Source organism: Anolis sagrei, chromosome 9 (assembly GCF_037176765.1).
Source record: "Anolis sagrei isolate rAnoSag1 chromosome 9, rAnoSag1.mat, whole genome shotgun sequence".
NCBI classification, from domain to species: Eukaryota; Metazoa; Chordata; class Lepidosauria; order Squamata; family Dactyloidae; genus Anolis; species Anolis sagrei.
This window is the reverse complement of record NC_090029.1, coordinates 20029274-20048376: the sequence shown is the minus strand read 5'-3', so window position 1 is coordinate 20048376 and position 19103 is coordinate 20029274. Positions and strand designations below refer to the sequence as shown.

At 39.5% G+C, this 19103-nt stretch overlaps 1 protein-coding gene across 1 annotated transcript in view; it reads right to left on the bottom strand.

Moving 5' to 3' along the window:
• The window catches only part of ATOSA (atos homolog A), a 79314-nt gene extending 61587 nt beyond the window's left edge, over positions 1–17727 (bottom strand). The window contains exon 1 of the mRNA XM_060755563.2: positions 15492–17727. Coding sequence (XP_060611546.2) covers positions 15492–15507 — 16 coding nt within the window. The 5' untranslated portion in view covers positions 15508–17727. The remainder of the gene's footprint in view (positions 1–15491) is intronic.
• Between the last annotated feature and the right edge of the window lie 1376 nt (positions 17728–19103).

Genomic DNA, 19103 nt, shown 5'->3' with positions numbered 1-19103 from the left:
AATGTTGGGGAATGGCTCCTGGTCAAAACAAGGTTGAAAACCACTGATCTAATAGAAGGCCCAATGGAGTTTTAGAAGAAAACTCTGCTGTGCTTTATAGATTATAACAAAACCTCTGGCTGTATCAACAATTCTAAAAGGCATAGGTGTGTCACCACATTTGATAGTCTTGATGTATAATCTATAATCTGGACAATAAATTATTCTCAAGGTTTGAATATTGAGAAACTAGATCATTTCCAAGAGGCAAGAGAATCAAGCAAAGCTGCATTTTATCACTCTGTTTAATGTACATGCAGAATGCATCACATGGAAAATGGAATTAGGCTTAGAGGAAGGAAATGTAAAAACTGGAGGAAGGAACATCAATAATTTAAAATATGTAGATGACATTTTCCTATCAGATAACAATATGTGGAATTGCTACTATTGAAAGTGATGAGGAAAGTGCAAACGCCATGCCATAGTTGAATAATGACTGCGGGAGATTTGCGTAACTTTAAAGTGAATACGAAGACTAAAGATTTTCTATATTTTGGTTCAATCACTGATCAAAATGTACACTTTAGTCCAAAAAATGTAAGAAAATATTAAGACAACATTGGGCAAAATTGAAGGTATTAGGTAAGATCTTTAAGTGTAAGGAGATATCATTGAACACCAAGTCAGAACTATCAATGGCATATTCTTTCCAATTTCCATTTGATTGTAAAAGGTGAAGGAAGCTGACAAGAAGGAAATCAGGTCCTTAGAAATGTGGGGCAGGAAGAGAGTTATGCTATAGACTGCCAAATAAAGAAATGAATACTAGCCATCCCCTGCCACACGTTGCTGTGGCCCAGTCTGTGTATTTGTGTTTTGTGTGTGTATATGTGTGTGTATATATTTGTGTATATGTATTTATGCAAAAATGCACATGTGGTTATGCCGAAGCCCCCAGTGGCACAGTGGGTTAAACCGCTGATCTGTTAAACTTGCTAACCAAAAGTCGCAGGTTCAAATACGGGGAGTGGCACGAGCTCCCACTGTTAACTTCAGCTTCTGCCAAACTAGCAATTCGAAAACATGCAAATGTGAGTAGATCAATAGGTACCTCTCTGGCGGGAAGGTAACGGTGCTCCATGCAGTCATGCAGGCCACATGACTTTGGAGCTATCTATGGACAATGCCGGCTCTTGGGCTTAGAAATGGATAATAGCACCAGCACCAACACCCCCCTCCCCCCCCCCCCGAGTCGGACACGGCTGGACTTAATGTCAGGGGAACAATGTCGTTATGTGCATGCATTGTAGTGGGGTTTTTTTGGTTGGCTTTTAAAGTCTCTTCCACTGCATTTTTCAATGTTTTATGAGTGATGGTCACTTGTTGGCCCAATAGGTGTCTTGTGTCCAAATTTGGTGTCAATTCATCCAGTGGTTTTTGAATTATGTTAATCCCACAAACAAACATTACATTTTTATATTATAGAAGTACGAGAGTCAATCGAAAGCTAAAATGGCAAAGGCTTTCATGCTTTGGACATATCATAAGACATGACTCAATAAAAAAAATAACAATATTGAAGGCAGGAGGGAAAAAGGGAAGACCACATTAGAATAGTTTAACTCATTCAAGGAAGCCAAAACACAGATTTAGCAAGACCTGAGGAGGCTGTTGAGAGCAAGGTTTCTTGAAGGTCTTCAATCCATAAGGGTACTATACAATGAACTCAACGCCAGCAATAGATCTAACGTGGGTGCTAAGAAAACCATGTTATATCACCTTACAAGGTTTCTCTGCTGGAAACATAAAATTGCTATCTTGCAGTGAGCTTTAATATTTCAAAATAGTCCCATTTGCTTTTTTAAAAACAACTCTGCTTTTTAAAGTACTGTATGCTGATACGGCCTTATCACAAAACGTTCTAAAATACAGAAGTCAATTTAAATCTGGTGAAGTACATTACTAATAATTTAGTATAGTAAGGTTACGGTACTATATAATAATTTTCCTACCACTTCACTAAGGTCCAATAGACATGGTTCATGTAATCACACTCCTCACAACTCACCACCTAAAGCGAGTTATCAGCATGTTCTCTTCTCAGCTCTAGCCCCAATGGCTGGTAACAATGGCTCTTCGGACCAACTAGACCATGTGATACTACTACTAGAACTAACCAGGGTCTTCATGTTCAGTTTCCTAAATCTTTGATGATACTAGAAGATGCTTTTCTGAAGGTTAGAAGATTTCTTGCCTTCAGAAAAGCAATCTTCTAGTATTACTAACCATCCCCTGCCACGCGTTGCTGTGGCCCAGTCTGTGTATATGTGTTTTGTGTGTGTATATATTTGTGTATATGTGTATATATGTGGTTTTGCGCATGCATTGTAATGGTTTTTTTTTTTTTTTTGCTTTTTAATCTCTTCCACTGTGTTTTTCAGTGTTTTAATGGGCGATGGTCACTCGTTGGTGTGATAGGTGTGTTGTGTCCAAATTTGTTGTCAATTTACCCGCCACGTGTTGCTGTGGCCGACCTTCCCTCCCTCTTTCTCTCCTTCCTTTCTCTCCCTCTTTTTCTTTCTCTTCTTCCTTTCTTCTCTAGCTGTTTCTTTCACTTCCTTTGCTCTTTGGTTCCATTCTTCCTTGTCTCTTTCCTTCCTTTCTTCTCTCCCTCTTTCTCTCTTTCATGCCTTCTCTCCTTCCTTCCTTCCTTCCCTCTCTCTTTCCTTCCTTCTTTCACTTTATTTCCTTCTCTTCTTCTTTCCCTCTTCCTCTCCCTCCCTCCCTCCTTCCTTGTTTTCTTCCTTCCTCCCTCCTTTCTGTGTATATGTGTTTTGTATGTGCATATATGCATATATGTGTGTATATATTTGTGTATATGTGTATATATGTGACTTTGTGCATGCGTTGTAATGTATTTTTTGGTTTTTGGTTTTTAAAGTCCCTTCTGCTGTGTTTTTCAGTGTTTTTTATGAGTGATGGTCACTCGTTGGCCAGATGGGAGTATTGTGTCCAAATTTGGTGTCAATTCACTCAGTGGTTTTTGAGTTATGTTTATCCCACAAACGAACATTACATTTTATTTATATAGATGACACCTGTGTCAGATTTGGGGCCATCTTACTCAAAGTTTTTGTGTGGCCTGTAGCTTCTCATATGTGCATTGTTGCTCTTGGAGTTTACAGGTCTACCTCAACTGACAAAGTAAATGTGTTCCTGTTCATTATTTCTTCAACAGAACATTTGGCATAAGCGGCAGAAATAACATGGAAAGAAAAAGGATATGTTTCGACACAGCAACAAAAAAGCAAGCGGTTCATGTTTCAGCAAACCTTTTGTCCAAAATGAGCACTAGGCTCATCTGAAATTAAATAATCAGGGGTCAAAAAGGCCTTGCACAAATAAAGTAAAGTATTTTTGGACACCACCTGAAAGCTTCTCCAACTTTTAAAGACTTAAGAGGCCTGGACAAACCACCTGTCCTCCCTCAGACAGATCCTAATATACAAAAACATTGCCCTAATAAACCAAAACTTTTGTAAGAAATAGAATTTGGAAATGTTATGGTTTTGAACAACATCACCCAAAACCCATTGCCAGATTTCAGCCATTTGTCATAAATGTTTAACCATTTTAAGGCTATATGAGACCTAATTAAATTGATTTGAATGAAATACTTTTCTCTCCACATGAATACAGAGCATTTCAATTTTTGTACCTATCTGTTATAATAATCCAAAAGCTTCATGAGGCCCTTCCTGGAGTGTTTTCCAACTCCATTGTGCTCCTCAGCCACCAGCCTTTGCTTTGTTATCCCCATATTACTGTTGACCTCTCTTGCTCTTACATATCTCTGTAGATGACCTTTGATCTTCAACATCCGTATGAAACACACGCCACATTGTCTTTAATAGAACTCAATAAAAACAATTCTTCTGCCAAGCTTTAATTAGGCAGTACTGCAGCTCTGGAATTTTACCATACTGAATTATTGTTTTAAGATGGTTTTAGGGTGCATTGTGCATTTCAAAATATTGTTTATTAGTTTCCCTGTAGATGGTAATGTTTACCCCCCCCCCTTTTTTTTTTTTTTTTTTTTTTGTGAATACTGCCGCTGAACTAGAAAAACTTTAAAGATTAATCTGAGAGAATTCCCATAGTCCGAATCTATTTAAAGACATTTTATTTGTTAGATTGTTATGTTTCCCAGCCTGGGGAATCCAAATATGTCCATATCTAAGCAATACATTTCAGATTTTAGACTGAAAGCAATTGTGAGTAAAACAGTTTCATTCAATATTGAGGGCTGCAAATATTAAGGTTGACATTTATCCCAAAGGGTTGCTATGGGTTTTCCAGGCTGTATGGCCATGTTCCAGAAGCATTCTCTCCTGACATTTCACCCACACCTATGGTAGGCATCCTCAGAGGTTGTGAGGTCTGCTGGAAACTAGGCAAGTGAGATTTATATATCTGTGGAATAATGTCCAGGGTGAGAGAAAGAACTCTTGACTGTTTGAGGAAAGTGTGAATGGTTTCAACTGGCCACCTTGATTAGCATTTAATGGCCTTGCAGCTTCAAAGCCAGGGCAGGTTGCTGCTTGGGGAAATCCTTTGTTGGGAGGCGTTAGCTGGCCCTGATTGTTTCGTGTCTGGATTTTCCGGTTTTTTTAGTGTTGTTCTTTATTTACTATCCAGATTTTAGAGGGTTTTTTAAAATACTGATAGCCAGATTTTGTTCATTTTTACAGAAATGTTGACAAAACGTCAGGAGAGAATGCTTCTGGGACATGGCCATACAGCCCGGAAAACTCACAGCAACCCAGTGATTCCAGCCATGATAGCCTTCCACAACACACTGAACATCTCTATGGGGAGAAACTTTATCCCAAAAGTTTGTAGCCACCATTTTCTATTTTTTCAGTTTAGGCTTCTAAAAAAATGTTGGGACAGATATTATATTAGCTTGTCCTCATAGTTTGCTTGCCCAAGGCATACTTGCCTATAATCTCCATCTTTGGGGCCAAACGTAACAACAAACCTCCTGGCTTAAAATACTTAACCAAATCTCCCTATTCTAATTTTTAACCCCCTAGCATGATCATAATAACAATAACAATAATAATAATAATAATAATAATACTTTATTTATATTCCGCTCTATCTCCCCAAAGGGACTCAGGGCGGATTCCAAACATAAAGGCAAACATTCAGTGCCCGAATACAACAACAATTCATCCATACTAACAAAATTTATACAACCCAAAATATAAATATGAATTATAACTTAACAAACTAAAATTAAATAAAAAGCACAGCCTGTTAAAACAGACATAAGACAAAACATCAAGCACCCAAACTGTTTCTTTGCCCCAAACTGTTTCTTTGGGGCAAATTGATTAATCATTGCTCAAGATATCTATTGATGGAAGATCTGGAGAATTCAAATGTTTGCACATGGTGCCATTGCTATAATCAAGATATTGTCTACCTGGGGACTTTACTATTTTGTTTGTTATGTTATTTCTTAAGTACACTTTATGGAATTTTTAAAATTTCTCTCCAAAGGACTTCAAGCAGTGCCAGAGTTTGGAGTCAAATTTGGGAAGAAAGCCTATGGTTGAGAAAGATTATACATACAATTTGGGATGTCTACAACTTTGAAGGAAATAATAATCCCCATCAGTGCCTAAAAATCCTATTCCATAAGGCACAATCATGTATCTCTTTAATGATGGAGACATCTTGAGTCTCCATCATTAAAATCACTTCTAAATAGAACTATTTTCATGACTAAATTATTCCTGGACTTCATTTTCTTATCTATAAGAGTTCTAAGTACTGAAAATGGAGTCAATTAGCTACAGAAAACTACGGTTTTGTCCTGCTTGACTCATCTAACTGGGTCCTTACTGCAGAATGGCCTCAATTATCTGGAATTGACAAATTACAGGAGTATTCTTCAGATTTGTTAATGTACGTTCACGACATATGAGTAAGTAGTCGTGATTTTAAAAAAAATCAGCAGAACAAGGACTTCCTTGTCAAAAAAGTAACACTGACAGTGATTGTACATAATAGCAAAAATGTTTTAAGGAGTCACAAATGTCTGAAACATACTCCTTCTTTGCATCTTTATGTTTAATCGTAGCTGGTCATTGGATTTTGAACATCTATTTCAATCTGGCATCTCCGCACTGCTCCCCGCAACACAGTGAACTGACTTCCAATGCCCCGGCCCGAATGCTCATTTTGTTGGAAATGGCAACCTTCTTCAAGCCTTCTGTAGTAATGTTTATCTTACTGTTTCCTATATGTATGTTCTGGCATGCAGCTTATTTTACTGTATGGTTCCTGAAAAGTTATAAAAGGGGCTGTAGACCATATGACTATAGAAAGACATACAACAACAGACTACTTCAGACTTCAGATCACACACTTGCTTGCTGTTTTGCTGTTAAGAGATGTCCTGGCCGAATGGCACAGAGAATTATCTCAAAGCAAACATATCTGAAACTAGACTGGTAAGTGTTGTACCTGTGCCTGATGAACACATGAAGGTTGTGGGTAAACAAAATACGTTTTTTTTTCAGTCTATTTCATTTTTGTCTCTTGAGTGCATGATATAAAACAAGTTTATTGTGTGTTTTTTTGTTTTGTTTGTTTTGTTTTGTTTGTTTTGTTTTTTTGTGTTTTTGTCGTGTCAGGAGTGACTTGAGAAACTGCAAGTCACTTCTGGTGTGAGAGAATTGGCAGTCTGCAAGGACATTGCCCAGGGGACACCCGGATGTTTTTAATGTTTTACCATCCTTGTGGGTGTCTCTTTTTGCCCTGGCAGCACAGAAAATACGGACAAAACTAATCTCTGATATTGCAGTTGACTGTGCTGGGGATGCGTTTAACTAATAGTGACTTGTTTATGTAGTTGTAATAATGTTGTATCTATTTGCTTTTACTTGGTTTTTAATTATGCAGGTATGAGTCTATACATTATGTAGTATTTTAAAGGTACATCTTGCCATCGATATATGTAGCATTTTAATAATGTATAGGATTTTATTGTGTATTTTATATTGTATTTAATAATCTGGTGTTCATGTATTTATTTATTTGCCTTGCCTTGTATGTGAAAGACCTATGGTCTAAGCATCGAATAAACTATTACTACTACCATCCTCTCATGTCCCTGCATGGGGAGCTGGAGCTGATAGAGGGAGCTCACCCACGCTCTCCCTGGATTCGAAATTATATGTGTTTTGGGGCACTTCTAAAGCTCTGTGTTTTTATGCACTGGCAAATCTCTGTTTTCCTAGCCAATTAGATATAGAAGATTATTCAGTCTAACAATTGAAACTATTGCCTTGCATAATTATATCTGGTTGTATACCACAGGAGAAGATTCTACTCTAAAGGGTTTTTTGCTCTTCTTTGAATGGTCATGCTTTTCTAAAATGTTATGATCCCCAAAAGGTTCTGAATGCCATTTTCCAAAACATTTTGCAAAATTTGACACTGCTTTTGAATTTGAAAAAACAATCATGCGATTTTAAGAATTTGCATCTTACAGATCTATTGCTATTATTTGTCATGTAAGGAAAAATAGGTGTTCTATAACACACCAACTATGCTATAAGTTCAAGAATATTTCTTTGAAGTATTACAACTGTAATACACATCTTGCATTATAAACCATTATGATGACACCAATATGCAAACAACTGTTGTTGAAATTAATTGAATACAGTTCATGTCATTTAACAGACAAATGCTGGGTGGATGCATATGGTCCCAATTGCCAATGTAAGAAGCATGGGGTAATTTAACAGTATTTGGCAATAGAGATGGAAACAGTGCAAATATATTACGGAATGCCTACAGAGTCACAGGGTGCTCACAGAGAAGCCAAGGGCAAACCCACTCATTTTCTGTTGTCCCCCTCTAGATTAAGGCCAGATTCCCACTCCATCATTCCAATTAGTCAGTCGGAAAGATGGCCACCTGAACAACTTTTTCCACAATTTCCTAAATAGTACATATCTCACAAAAGCAACCAGAAACACATCACATATCTTTCTTTTTCGTGCACTTTCTGGAACATAAATAGCCAGAAAAACAACTTTCCTGATACAACAGGAAGCAGCGTCATTTCCAATTTATTACCTCCTCCCAACCTTTACCTGAGGCACCTGTAACTAGAAGCACAGGCATTTTCAGAACAGCAGCCACCAGCCTGCTAAACCGGATGTAAGATCACCTGCAGCTCATATACCTTTTTTATTATTCATTATCCCAAACTGGATTTAGCATCTCTACCTGCAAGAGATGAGCAATGCAATCCCACACATATTTACACAGAAAGAAATCTTACTATATTCAGTATGGTGCACTCCCTGGTAGGCCTATCATATAAGCCTCAACGATTATTGAATATTCATGAGAACACTTTTTTAGGCAGTGAGGACTCTTTGATTCCTCAAATGTCATGGACATCTACTCCCAGAAGGCACAGTTGACATAGCCCAAAGCAAAGGCTTATGGGAACTGAGATCCAAAATGTCTGAAGAGCCACAGGTTCAATGTGTGTGCCTTCAAGTCACCTATGGTTATCCTATGAATTGTATAGGGTTTTCTTTGACAAGGTGGTTTTGTCAGTTCCTTCTTCTGAAATACAGCCTATTGCACCTAATGTTCATTGGTGGCCTCCCATTCTAACCTGGGCTGACCCTGCTCAATTTCCAACATCAGTTGGGATCTGATGCCTTTAGGGCAGTGGTTCTTAACCTATGAGTCCCCAGATGTTTTGGCCTTCAACTCCCAGAAATCCTAACAGCTGGTAAACAGGTTGGGATTTTTGGGAGTTGTAGACCAATACACCTGGGGGACCACTGCTTTAAGGTATTTAGTCTCACCAATTTCAGAAATAGTTTAAGCACTTGAGATTGCAATCTCTCTCTCTCTCTCTCTATGCTCTGTTCATTTTTAGTGACACCATAACTCAAAATCTGCTGGATGAATTGCCACCAAATTTGGCCACAAAACACCTACTAACCCAAGGAGTTACCACCACTCATTTTGTCATTTGGGAGTTGTAGTTGCTGGGATTTATAGTTAACCTACAATCAAAGAGCATTCTGAACTCCAAACTTGGCACACAGTACTCCCATGGCCAACAGAAAATGGTAGAAAGATTTGGTGGGCATTGACCTTGAGTTTGGGAGTTGTAGTTCACCTACATCCAGAGATCACTGTGGACTCAAACAATGATGGATCTGGACTGAACTTGATATGAATACTCCATATGCCCAAATGAGAACACTGGTGGAGTTTGGGGAAAATAGATTTTGACATTTGGGAATTTTAGTTACTGGGATTTATAGTTCACCTACAATCAAAGAGAATTCTGAACTCCACCAACGATAGACTTGGGCCAAACTTCCCACACAGAACCTCCATGACCAACAGAATATATTGTGTTTTCTGGTGGTCTTTGGCAACCCTTCTGACATTTCCTCATGACCCCCCCCCCCCCCCCGGGGTCCCAATTCCCAGGTTGAGAAATGCTGCCTTAAGGCCTTCCAGGCCAACTCCCTCCACCAGGGTAAGAAAACATAATCAAAGCCCTCCTGACAAAGAGCCATCCAAATATATAAATATGATTCACACACACACACACACACGTGTATATGACAGTTATAGTATCCTAGATTTGAAAGGGACCCCTAAAGTAGGACAAATATATGTTGCATGTTCCAGAGTAGGCAAACCAGACAGTCTCTATATCAACACTGACAAAGAAATAACAAGAAATACTGTTTATCCACAAGCATAATTACATATATTGGAAACCACCACTTTCACATTACTTTATTTTCCAGATCACTATACTGGGCCACAGCAATGCGTGGCAGGGGATGGCTAGTATTTCATCGAATCCTATATATTGTGGGAACATTTAGAGTTGAATATAGGGTAGCAACCTCAAGCATTAACTTAAACCTGGAATTAGTGGAAATAGACCTTAGTGAGTACTTTATTCAGAATTAAAAGAAAATAGTGATGGCAACTGATCAAGAACAAGAAATGATATACATGCATCTTATCTGAGAATGAATAAACTTAGAAGTGTACTAGAGTACCCTCCTCAAAGGTATAACTCTCCCACCCATATTTACTAATACCTATTGAATTTCTGAATAAATCAACCAATCATTCATGTATGTAAGAAGCTGACCTCCCCATTCTATATATTTTCTCACAGTTAGTGAAGGTTATAATGGATTTTCTTTATTTCAGAACCAAGTTCCTTATCCTATGGCCAACCCAACCTTTCTCCTGACAGCATCCCTAGTAACATGTTCCCTTTCCTCTGAATATAGGAAATTATCTCATTCCATCGCACATCATTTATGAACAAGGGTTTTATTCCACGTCAAGAGACTTTCCTATATCAAATGCCATTTTAAATCATCAGTATACAGCTAGATCCAAAACTGTGTTACAAAAAATATTGATGGAAAAGACAAAGTAGCTACTTGACAAACCTAACCTGGAACAATAACAGTACACTAAAACAAAAAAAAAATTTACAGACTAATGTTGTTTGTCCAACATTAAACGGATTGTATTGCAGTTTAGTTAGAAGCACTGTTCATCTTGTGTCCTTCACTATTAATTTACAACTAAGGGACGCAGGTGATTGCACAGTTGACTGCTTCCTTGTGGTGCAGTTGCTGCACAGAAAGCAACCCATATAAAGATTTGCATTATTTGTGCCTCCATAAGAGTATCTATAGAGGCCAAATGTGGCATTCAGGCCACACTTTAACCTTATGTCAGGAATTCAGTAAGTAACAAAAAACAGTTGGACTAGATACATTGTTCATTAACATTAAAAATCCTTTATGCTTTTGGTTTTTTGAGCATTGTTTTAAGTTTCAACATTGCTGTTTTATTTTATGTTTTATTTAATTGTGTTTTTATCTGGATTGTTACTACGCTCTTATTTTAAACTAGCCATCCCCTGCCACGCGTTGCTGTGGCCCAGTCTGTGCATATGTGTCTTGTGTGTGTATATGTGTATATATGTGGTTTTGTGCGTACATTGTAATGTATTTTATTATTTTTTGGCTTTTTAAGTCTCTTCCGCTGCATTTTCAGTGTTTTTATGAGTGATGGTCGCTCGTTGGCCTGAGAGGTGTCTTGTGTCCAAATTTGGTGTCAATTAGCCCGGTGGTTTTTGAGTTATGTTGATCCCACAAACGAACATTACATTTTTATTTATATAGACTAGCCATCCCCTGCCACACGTTGCTGTGGCCCAGTCTGTGTAAATATGTTTTGTGTGTATATATATTTGTGTATATGTGTATTTATGTGGTTATGTGCATACGTTGTAATGTAATGTATTTTTATTTAAATTTTTGGCTTTTAAAGTTTCTTCTGCTGTGTTTTTCAATGTTTTTATGAGTGATGGTCACTTGTTGGCCTGATAGGTGTATTGTGTCCAAATTTGATGTCAATTCGTCCAGTGGTTTTTGAGTTATGTTAATCCCACAAACAAACATTACATTTTTATTTATATAGATTGTGTTTTTGTTTTAATTGATTGTTTTGCTTTTATGTTTTGTGGGCATTTTGACCCATATGTGAGCCACCCCGAGTCCCTTTGGGAGATGGTGGCAGGGTATACGAAAATTATTGTTATTATTGTTGTTGTTATTATTATGCTTTCAAAGCAGCACCTGATGTTTAAAGTTCTAACTTTCTTTGCTGTTGAAAAATAAACTAGATTATATTTTATACTATTAAACTTTCTGTATTAAATATTTCAACATTATCTGAATATATGGGTTTCTTAATTTATAGGTTCATTATTCCTCTTTTCATTATATCACTAATAACAACATCGAATCATAAGATGGCACTGTCCTATCCATGGCACATCAGCTGTGAGTTACCAAAGCTTTGAATATGCATCATCACATTTTTGGGCTATGACAATGGCTACAAATACTGACTCTGTTGTTTTTTAATCTCAGCATATTTGTCATTTGTGTTTTCTTATGATGAATTTAGACTGTGATATTCAGGACTCTGTTTTGGAAGCAAATTTCATAAACATTGTAGGGATTATTTAAGAATAAACATGCTTAGGCTAATGACTGAAGTCAAACAAGTATTCAGCAAGTGTTAAAGAAAATCACAGCATTACTTTTCTTCAAGGTTTCAAGCAATTTTAAAACTTTAAGATATATATACCCTTTGTCCCTTCACAGGGCCCTTCCACACAGCATTATAATCCAGAATATCAAGGCAGAAAACCCCATAATATCTGCTTTGAACTGGGTTATCTAAGGTTCCTTCTAGACATCTGAATAAAAGCCCACATTTTCTGCTTTGAACTGGGATACATGGCAGCGTGGACTCAGATAACCCAGTTCGAAGCAGATATTGTGGGATTTTCTGTCTTCATATTCTGGGATATAGGGCTGTGTGGAAGGGCCCAGATTCAACTTACATTATGTTTGTATTCAAATCACACATTATTAAATAAATTTTATTAAATAAAATACAGTACTTGTATCCAGGCCTGTAGCGAGGGGGTGGTTTTAGGGGTTCAACCCCCCCCCCGGAAATGTTTCAGATTTTTTTAAAAAACCTGGTTTACTCGTGAATTTTAACTGTTAACCAAATTCCCATGCTAAGTCTATGAGATGCAAAAAATTAAGAGTCCCTCCAGAACTGTAAGCACTATCTCAAACAAATATTGACAATTTATTCACACTGTCATTACTTGCAGCAATAGCCGATGTAGTGAAGCAACCAAGTTGGGTGTGTGTGTGTTGAATGCTCTCATTAAGGAGGCCAGACTTGGTGGAGGTGGTTGACAGGGGCAGAGCTGCAGGCTATTGAAGGTTGCTCTGCCCCCTGCTGTGCTCTTTGCTTCAGCATGAGCTAGGAGGCAGGTTTCAACCCCCTCCCCTGAAATTTTCAACCCTCCCCGAAATTTTCAATCCCCCCCCCCCGAAATTGTCAACCCTCCCCGAATTTTTTTTCTGGCTACGGCCCTGCTTGTATCCTCAAATACCTGACAAGTGCCAGGGGTCCACAAAAGTAAAGAGCTCTCTACTTATTCTTCCTGATTTTAAACATCATAATCAGTTAGTAAATAGTTTCTTATATACAGTATAGGGAATTTTCCAGAGAAGATAAATGTTGCATTTCAACTGACAGAGGTAGAACAAAGCAAAGGAAGAGAATCTTGAGATTGCTTATTGTTGCAATGGAAAATATTGTGACATTTAGATTGTAGTTCTACCTGTTCTTACGCACAGAATATGTCCCAATAAATGTAACAGGACCATATATATATATATATGGTAAAGGTTTCCCCTGACATTAAGTCTTGTCCTGAAGGAATCTGGAGGGAGGGGGTGCTCATCTCCATTCCTAAACCAAAGGGCCAACATTGTCCATAGACACCTCCTAGGTCATGCAGCCAGCACAACTGCATGGAGCGCTGTTACCTTTCCGCAGAAGCAGTACCTATTGATCTACTCTCATTTGCATGTTTTCAAACTGCTAGGTTGGTAGAAGCTGGGGCTAACAGCAGGAGTTCACCCTGTTCCCCAGATTTGAACCACCTATCTTTCGGTCAGCAAGTTCAGCAGCTCAGTGATTTAAACCGCTGCACCACCAGTATATAGTATATTATATACACTCTCTCTCCCTCCCCCCCTCTCTCTATATATACATACACACATATATATATATCTATGTATATATATATATACACACACACTATATTTATACTATATATAGATAGATAGTGCAAATATAGCAAAATTAAATGTGAATTAGATTTCATGTTTAATTAAAAATACTTCCTTTTGTGAAATAAATTTCAAACAAAAATGGCAATGCTCTAATATATACCATTTAAAATAAAGTAAGTAGGCAGAACTCTTAACTCTAGTGGTGTCAGCAATTATTACAGTAAGTACACAAGTTTTGAATTAGTTAAAACCTACTATCTGACCCACCAATTTTATATATTAACCACAAAAAACAATTAGAGGCAGGGCTGATAAAGAAAGAACTGCTTGTGGGAATTTAAACTGAATGAGATTCAGCTGCTTTGCATGAGTTTCGAGGCTGTTCTTATCTGTGTATCATCCACAAAACAGATTGCAGTGCTAACAATCATCCCCAACTATAATCTGTGACTGATTTTTCGAGTAACGTCTCAATTGTATGATAATACCTGAAGCATAAAACTGTTTCAAATATCATCTCTCAAAGCAAAGGGCATTTTACACAATTGGTTGCAATCTCCCAGTATATTAAGAATGGTAAACAATCAGAATGATATTCAACAACACAAAATAATACATTATGAATACTTATCAACTTTAGATATTAATTTCACTATTTTTGTCACTAATTTTTTCTTGGCAGTATTAGAAACTACTCTCATCAGGTCACAATAAAATGAATTGTAAACAATCAAAATAAGATTAAACAACATAAATTAACACATTATCAATACTTATCAACTTCAGATATTAATTCCAACCTTGTCACTCTCTTTTCTTGCCAGAATTAGGAACTACCCCCATCAATTCACAATAAAATGAATGATAAACAGTGAAAATAGCAATGAACAACACAAACCTTATCAATACTTATCAAATTTAGATACTAATTCCAACCTTGTCACTCTCTTTTCTTGCCAGAATTAGGAATGATCCCCATCAAGTCACAATAAAATGAGTGGTAAACAATGTAAATAACATTAAACAACACAAACGAACACATTATCAATAGTTATCAACTTCAGATATTAATTCCAACCTTGTCACTCTTTCTGTCTTGCCAGAATTAGGAACGATCCCCATCAAGTCACAATAAAATGAATGGTAAACAATGTAAATAACATTGAACCACACAAGCATATTATCAATAGTTATCAACTTCAGATATTAATTCCAACCTTTTTGTCTTGCCAGAATTAGGAACTACCCCATCAAGTCACAATAAAATGAATGGTCAACAATAAAAATAATATTAAACAACATAAATGAACACATTATCCATAGTTATCAACTTCAGATATTAATTCCAACCTTGTCACTCTTTTTTTCTTGCCAGAATTAGGAATGATCTCCATCAAGTCACAATAAAATGAATTGTAAACAATCAAAATAAGATTGAACAACACAAACACACACATTATCAATACTTATCGACTTTAGATATTAATTTCAACCTTGTCACTCTTTTTTCCTTGCCAGAATTAGGAAAGATCCCCATCAAGTCACAATAAAATGAATTTTAAACAATCAAAATAAGATTGAACAACAGAAACAAACACATTATCAATATTTATCTACTTTAGATATTAATTCCAATCCTGTCACTCTCTTTTCTTGCCAGAATTAGGAACTATCCCCACAATTAAATGATTCTCTATTAATATATATATAATTAGAAATGTTTATTAAATTTACCTCGGTCAGGCTTCATCTTGAGTCCAGTCCTTTTTGTGTGTCCAGTCTCGAGAAAGGATGCCTTCACAAGGTTTGTGTTCCTTTCTCTCTTTGTAGTGGTGTTGATGCCGCCTCCAGCTATTCCTCTCTCACTCCCTTTGTTGTTGTTAATGGAATAATAATATTAAAAATCCAACCCTTTTCTTTAACAGCTTACAAGGCTGTCGCAGCTAGGCCTCCTCCTGGCATTCATGGTGGTGGCCAAAAAAGCAGTCTGCTGGGGGGGAAAAAGGCTAAAGGCTGCCAGCCTTTCTCCCTCTGGAACTTGCCAATGTGTCCTTCCTTGACACAGGTCTATTTATAACCTGCGCTTAGACAACAAAAGCTGGAACTCTGGCACAAACACACACTCCAAAGACACCCACCAAAGAGCAAAGGCTCTGAATCACAAGGGCCCCAGGGCAAGGAATGTCAGCCCAAGCTGGACTCCATGGGTTTTACCTGTTTCCAGCCAAGGAGGGGTGGGTTGGTTGGTTGCGGAGTGGAGTGCCTCCTCCTCCTCCCTCTTTCCCCCAATTGAGTCTAGCCTAAATAAAAACAGTCTGGCAGCCCTCTCGGCTCTCCCATCCTCACAACACAGGAGATAAGACAGAAAGAGGCTCTTCCAAACACACACACTGAGACACTGAGAGGCAAGCTAAGCTTCCTTGACTTTGTCCCTCAAGATTAAAAACAAACCCAGGCCTGGACAACAACAGTCAGTTGTGTCCTCCTTTCTTTCTTTCTTCTGCAGCAACAGCCCTCCCCTTTCTTGGTGCAAAGAGAGAAGCACGTCTGAAGGCGGCTTCACGCAACTTCACCTGACACAACCCTGGGAAGAGGAAAAGAGGGAGTCTCTCTCTCTGTGTGTGTCACTGCCTCGTTTCTAACCCTCTTTCTATTGATTCTGATCCCTTTTCCTCCTCCCTAGACTATCACCAGCCCTGCACGCGTCACGTCTGAACCGCACCCGTGTTGACACGCGTGTTGATGTTTATCCCGCCACCAAACAAAAGGGGTAATAGAGCAGATGCAAGAGAGTTTGCTGTTTTGTTGTTCTCTCCCTGTCCTCAACACGCTTCTCCCGCCACGCATTCACACGTTCCTCCTCTTTAGACCCTCGCCTGCCCCATACCCAGCCCGACACGCGTCGCGTCTGAACCGCACCCGTGTTGACACGTGTGTTGGATGTTTACCTCGCCACCAAAAAGGAAGTAACAGAGCAGAACACAAGAGGAAGGGGTTCCTGTGAGGTTGTTACACACGTCTTCCTCTTCAGACCCTCAGCTGCCCCATACCCAGCCCTACACGCGTCGCGACTGAACCGCACCGGTGTTGACAAGCGTGTTGATGTTTACCTCGTCACCAAAAAAGGGATAACAGAGCAGCACACAAGAGGAAGGAGTTCCTGTGAGGTTGTTACACGCGTCTTCCTCTTCAGACCCTCACCTGCCCCATACCCAGCCCTACACGCGTCACGTCTGAACCGCACCGGTGTTGACACGCGTGCTGATGTTCACCCCCTCCACACACACACACACACACACCAAAAAGTAACAGAGAAGCCTCGCAGACACAAGAAGGGGCTCCTGTGAGGCTGTTACACGCGTCTTCCTCTTCAGACCCCCACCTGCCCTATACCCGGCCCTACACGCGTCACGTCTGAACCGCACCGGCGTTGATGTTTACCCCACACACACACACACACCAAAAAGTAACAGAGAAGCCTCGCAAACACAAGAGGAAGGGGCTCCTGTTAGGTTGTTGCGCTCTCCCCGCCCTCACTCAACACGCTTCTCCCGTCACGCGTCCACACGTTCTCCCGGACACGCGTCTTCCTCTTCTCCCTCAGGGGGAGGCTGCTGGGACGGAGGGATGGCCATGACTCCTTCCTCCCTTCCTCTGCTCAGCTGCTGACTAACTGCCTCCTCCTCCTCCTTCCTCCTCCTCCTCCTGACACTTTTCTGTCTCCAGCCAAGCGGGCCGCACGCATCCCAGCTGCTCTTAATGGCGCTGCGGCGGGAAGAGGAGGGAGGAAGAAGGAAGGGAGGGAGCACAGGCCCTAGTCCCGAAAGGAGAAGCCCCGGCCCTGCCGAAAAGACGCCTTCCCCGCCGCCCCGCTCCTCGCCTCGGCCTTCATCCCGATGCCCCCCTCTCGAGACCCAATTCCGCGCGCGCTCCCCTCTCTCTCGCTCCCTCAGAGAGTCGTTTTTGCCCTGTCAAAACAGACACGCGGGGTCACGTGGCTCCGCGGCTGCCAATCACCGCTGCGGATTTCTTCTCTCGCTCTCCCCCCTCCCCCTCCGCTTGTTTCTAGGCCCGGCGAGGAACTTTCCGTTGTCATAGCAACCGAAGCCTAAGTTGAGGCCTAGTTGTTAGTAGAAAGCCAGGCCCAAGCCGTACTTAGAGTGTGTGGAAGCTTATAAAGGGCCTTGGTTAGAATATTGTGTCCAATTCTGGGCACCGCCATTGAAGGGAGATGTTGACCAGCTGGAATGTGTCCAGAGGAGGGCGACTAAAATGATCCAGGGTCTGGAGAACAAGCCCTATGAGGAGCGGCTTAAAGAGCTGAGCATGTTTAGCCTGAAGAAGAGAAGGCTGAGAGGAGACATGATAGCCATGTATAAGAAATGACGATGAGAAAATACAGTCTTTTCTGCTGGTCATGGGAATTCTGTGTGGGAAGTTTGGCCCAATTCTATTGTCGGTGGGGTTCAGAGTGCTCTTTGACTGTAGATGAACTATAAATCCCTGCAACTACAACTCCCAAATGTCAAGGTCTATTTCCCCCGAACTCCACCAGTGTTCACATTTGGGCGTATTGAGTATCTAGGGCTGGGCGGTTTTGTTCGTTAATTTCGTAATTCGTTATTGATTCGTATTTAAATTAGCTTACGATCCGATATTGAGCCATGCAGGAGCAACTAAAAATCAAAACTAATTTTTCAATTTATTTCGTAATTGGTTCGAAATCGTTTCGAAATCGTTTCGTTATTATTTCTGTATGTCTGGTGCAAGTTTTAGGGTTGTTGTTTGTTTTATCAGTGATAAAAAATAAATTATCAACCAACAGTCAACAACAGAGGGAGAGGGAAGCTTCAGAAGTTCCCCCTGTCCCATTTGGAGGGGTTTTTTTTGCATATTGCGCAATCGCGTCCGCCATTAACGAATCAATTCGTAATTGTTTCGTAATTTACAAAATTTCATATATTTCAAACTTTTTTAAAGAAAAATTTCAGAATTCTTTTAAAAAACAAAATGCAAAAACCCCCTAAAAACGAATTGAGTTTAGAAACAAATTTTTCCGTGGTTACCCAGCCCTATGAGTATCCATACCAAGTTTAGTCCAGAGCCAGTTTTGGGCGTATTGGGTATTTGTGCCAAATTTGGTCCAGTGAGTGAATACATCCTGCATATCAGATATTTACATAATGATTTACATAACGAGCTCTTGAGGATTACCTGGGAAGGAATCCCACTGGAGCATTGCAGCACACCCAAATACCTGGGAGTGACCCTGGACCGTGCTCTGACCTATAAGAAGCACTGCCTGAACATCAAGCAAAAAGAGGGTGCTAGAAAAAATATCATACG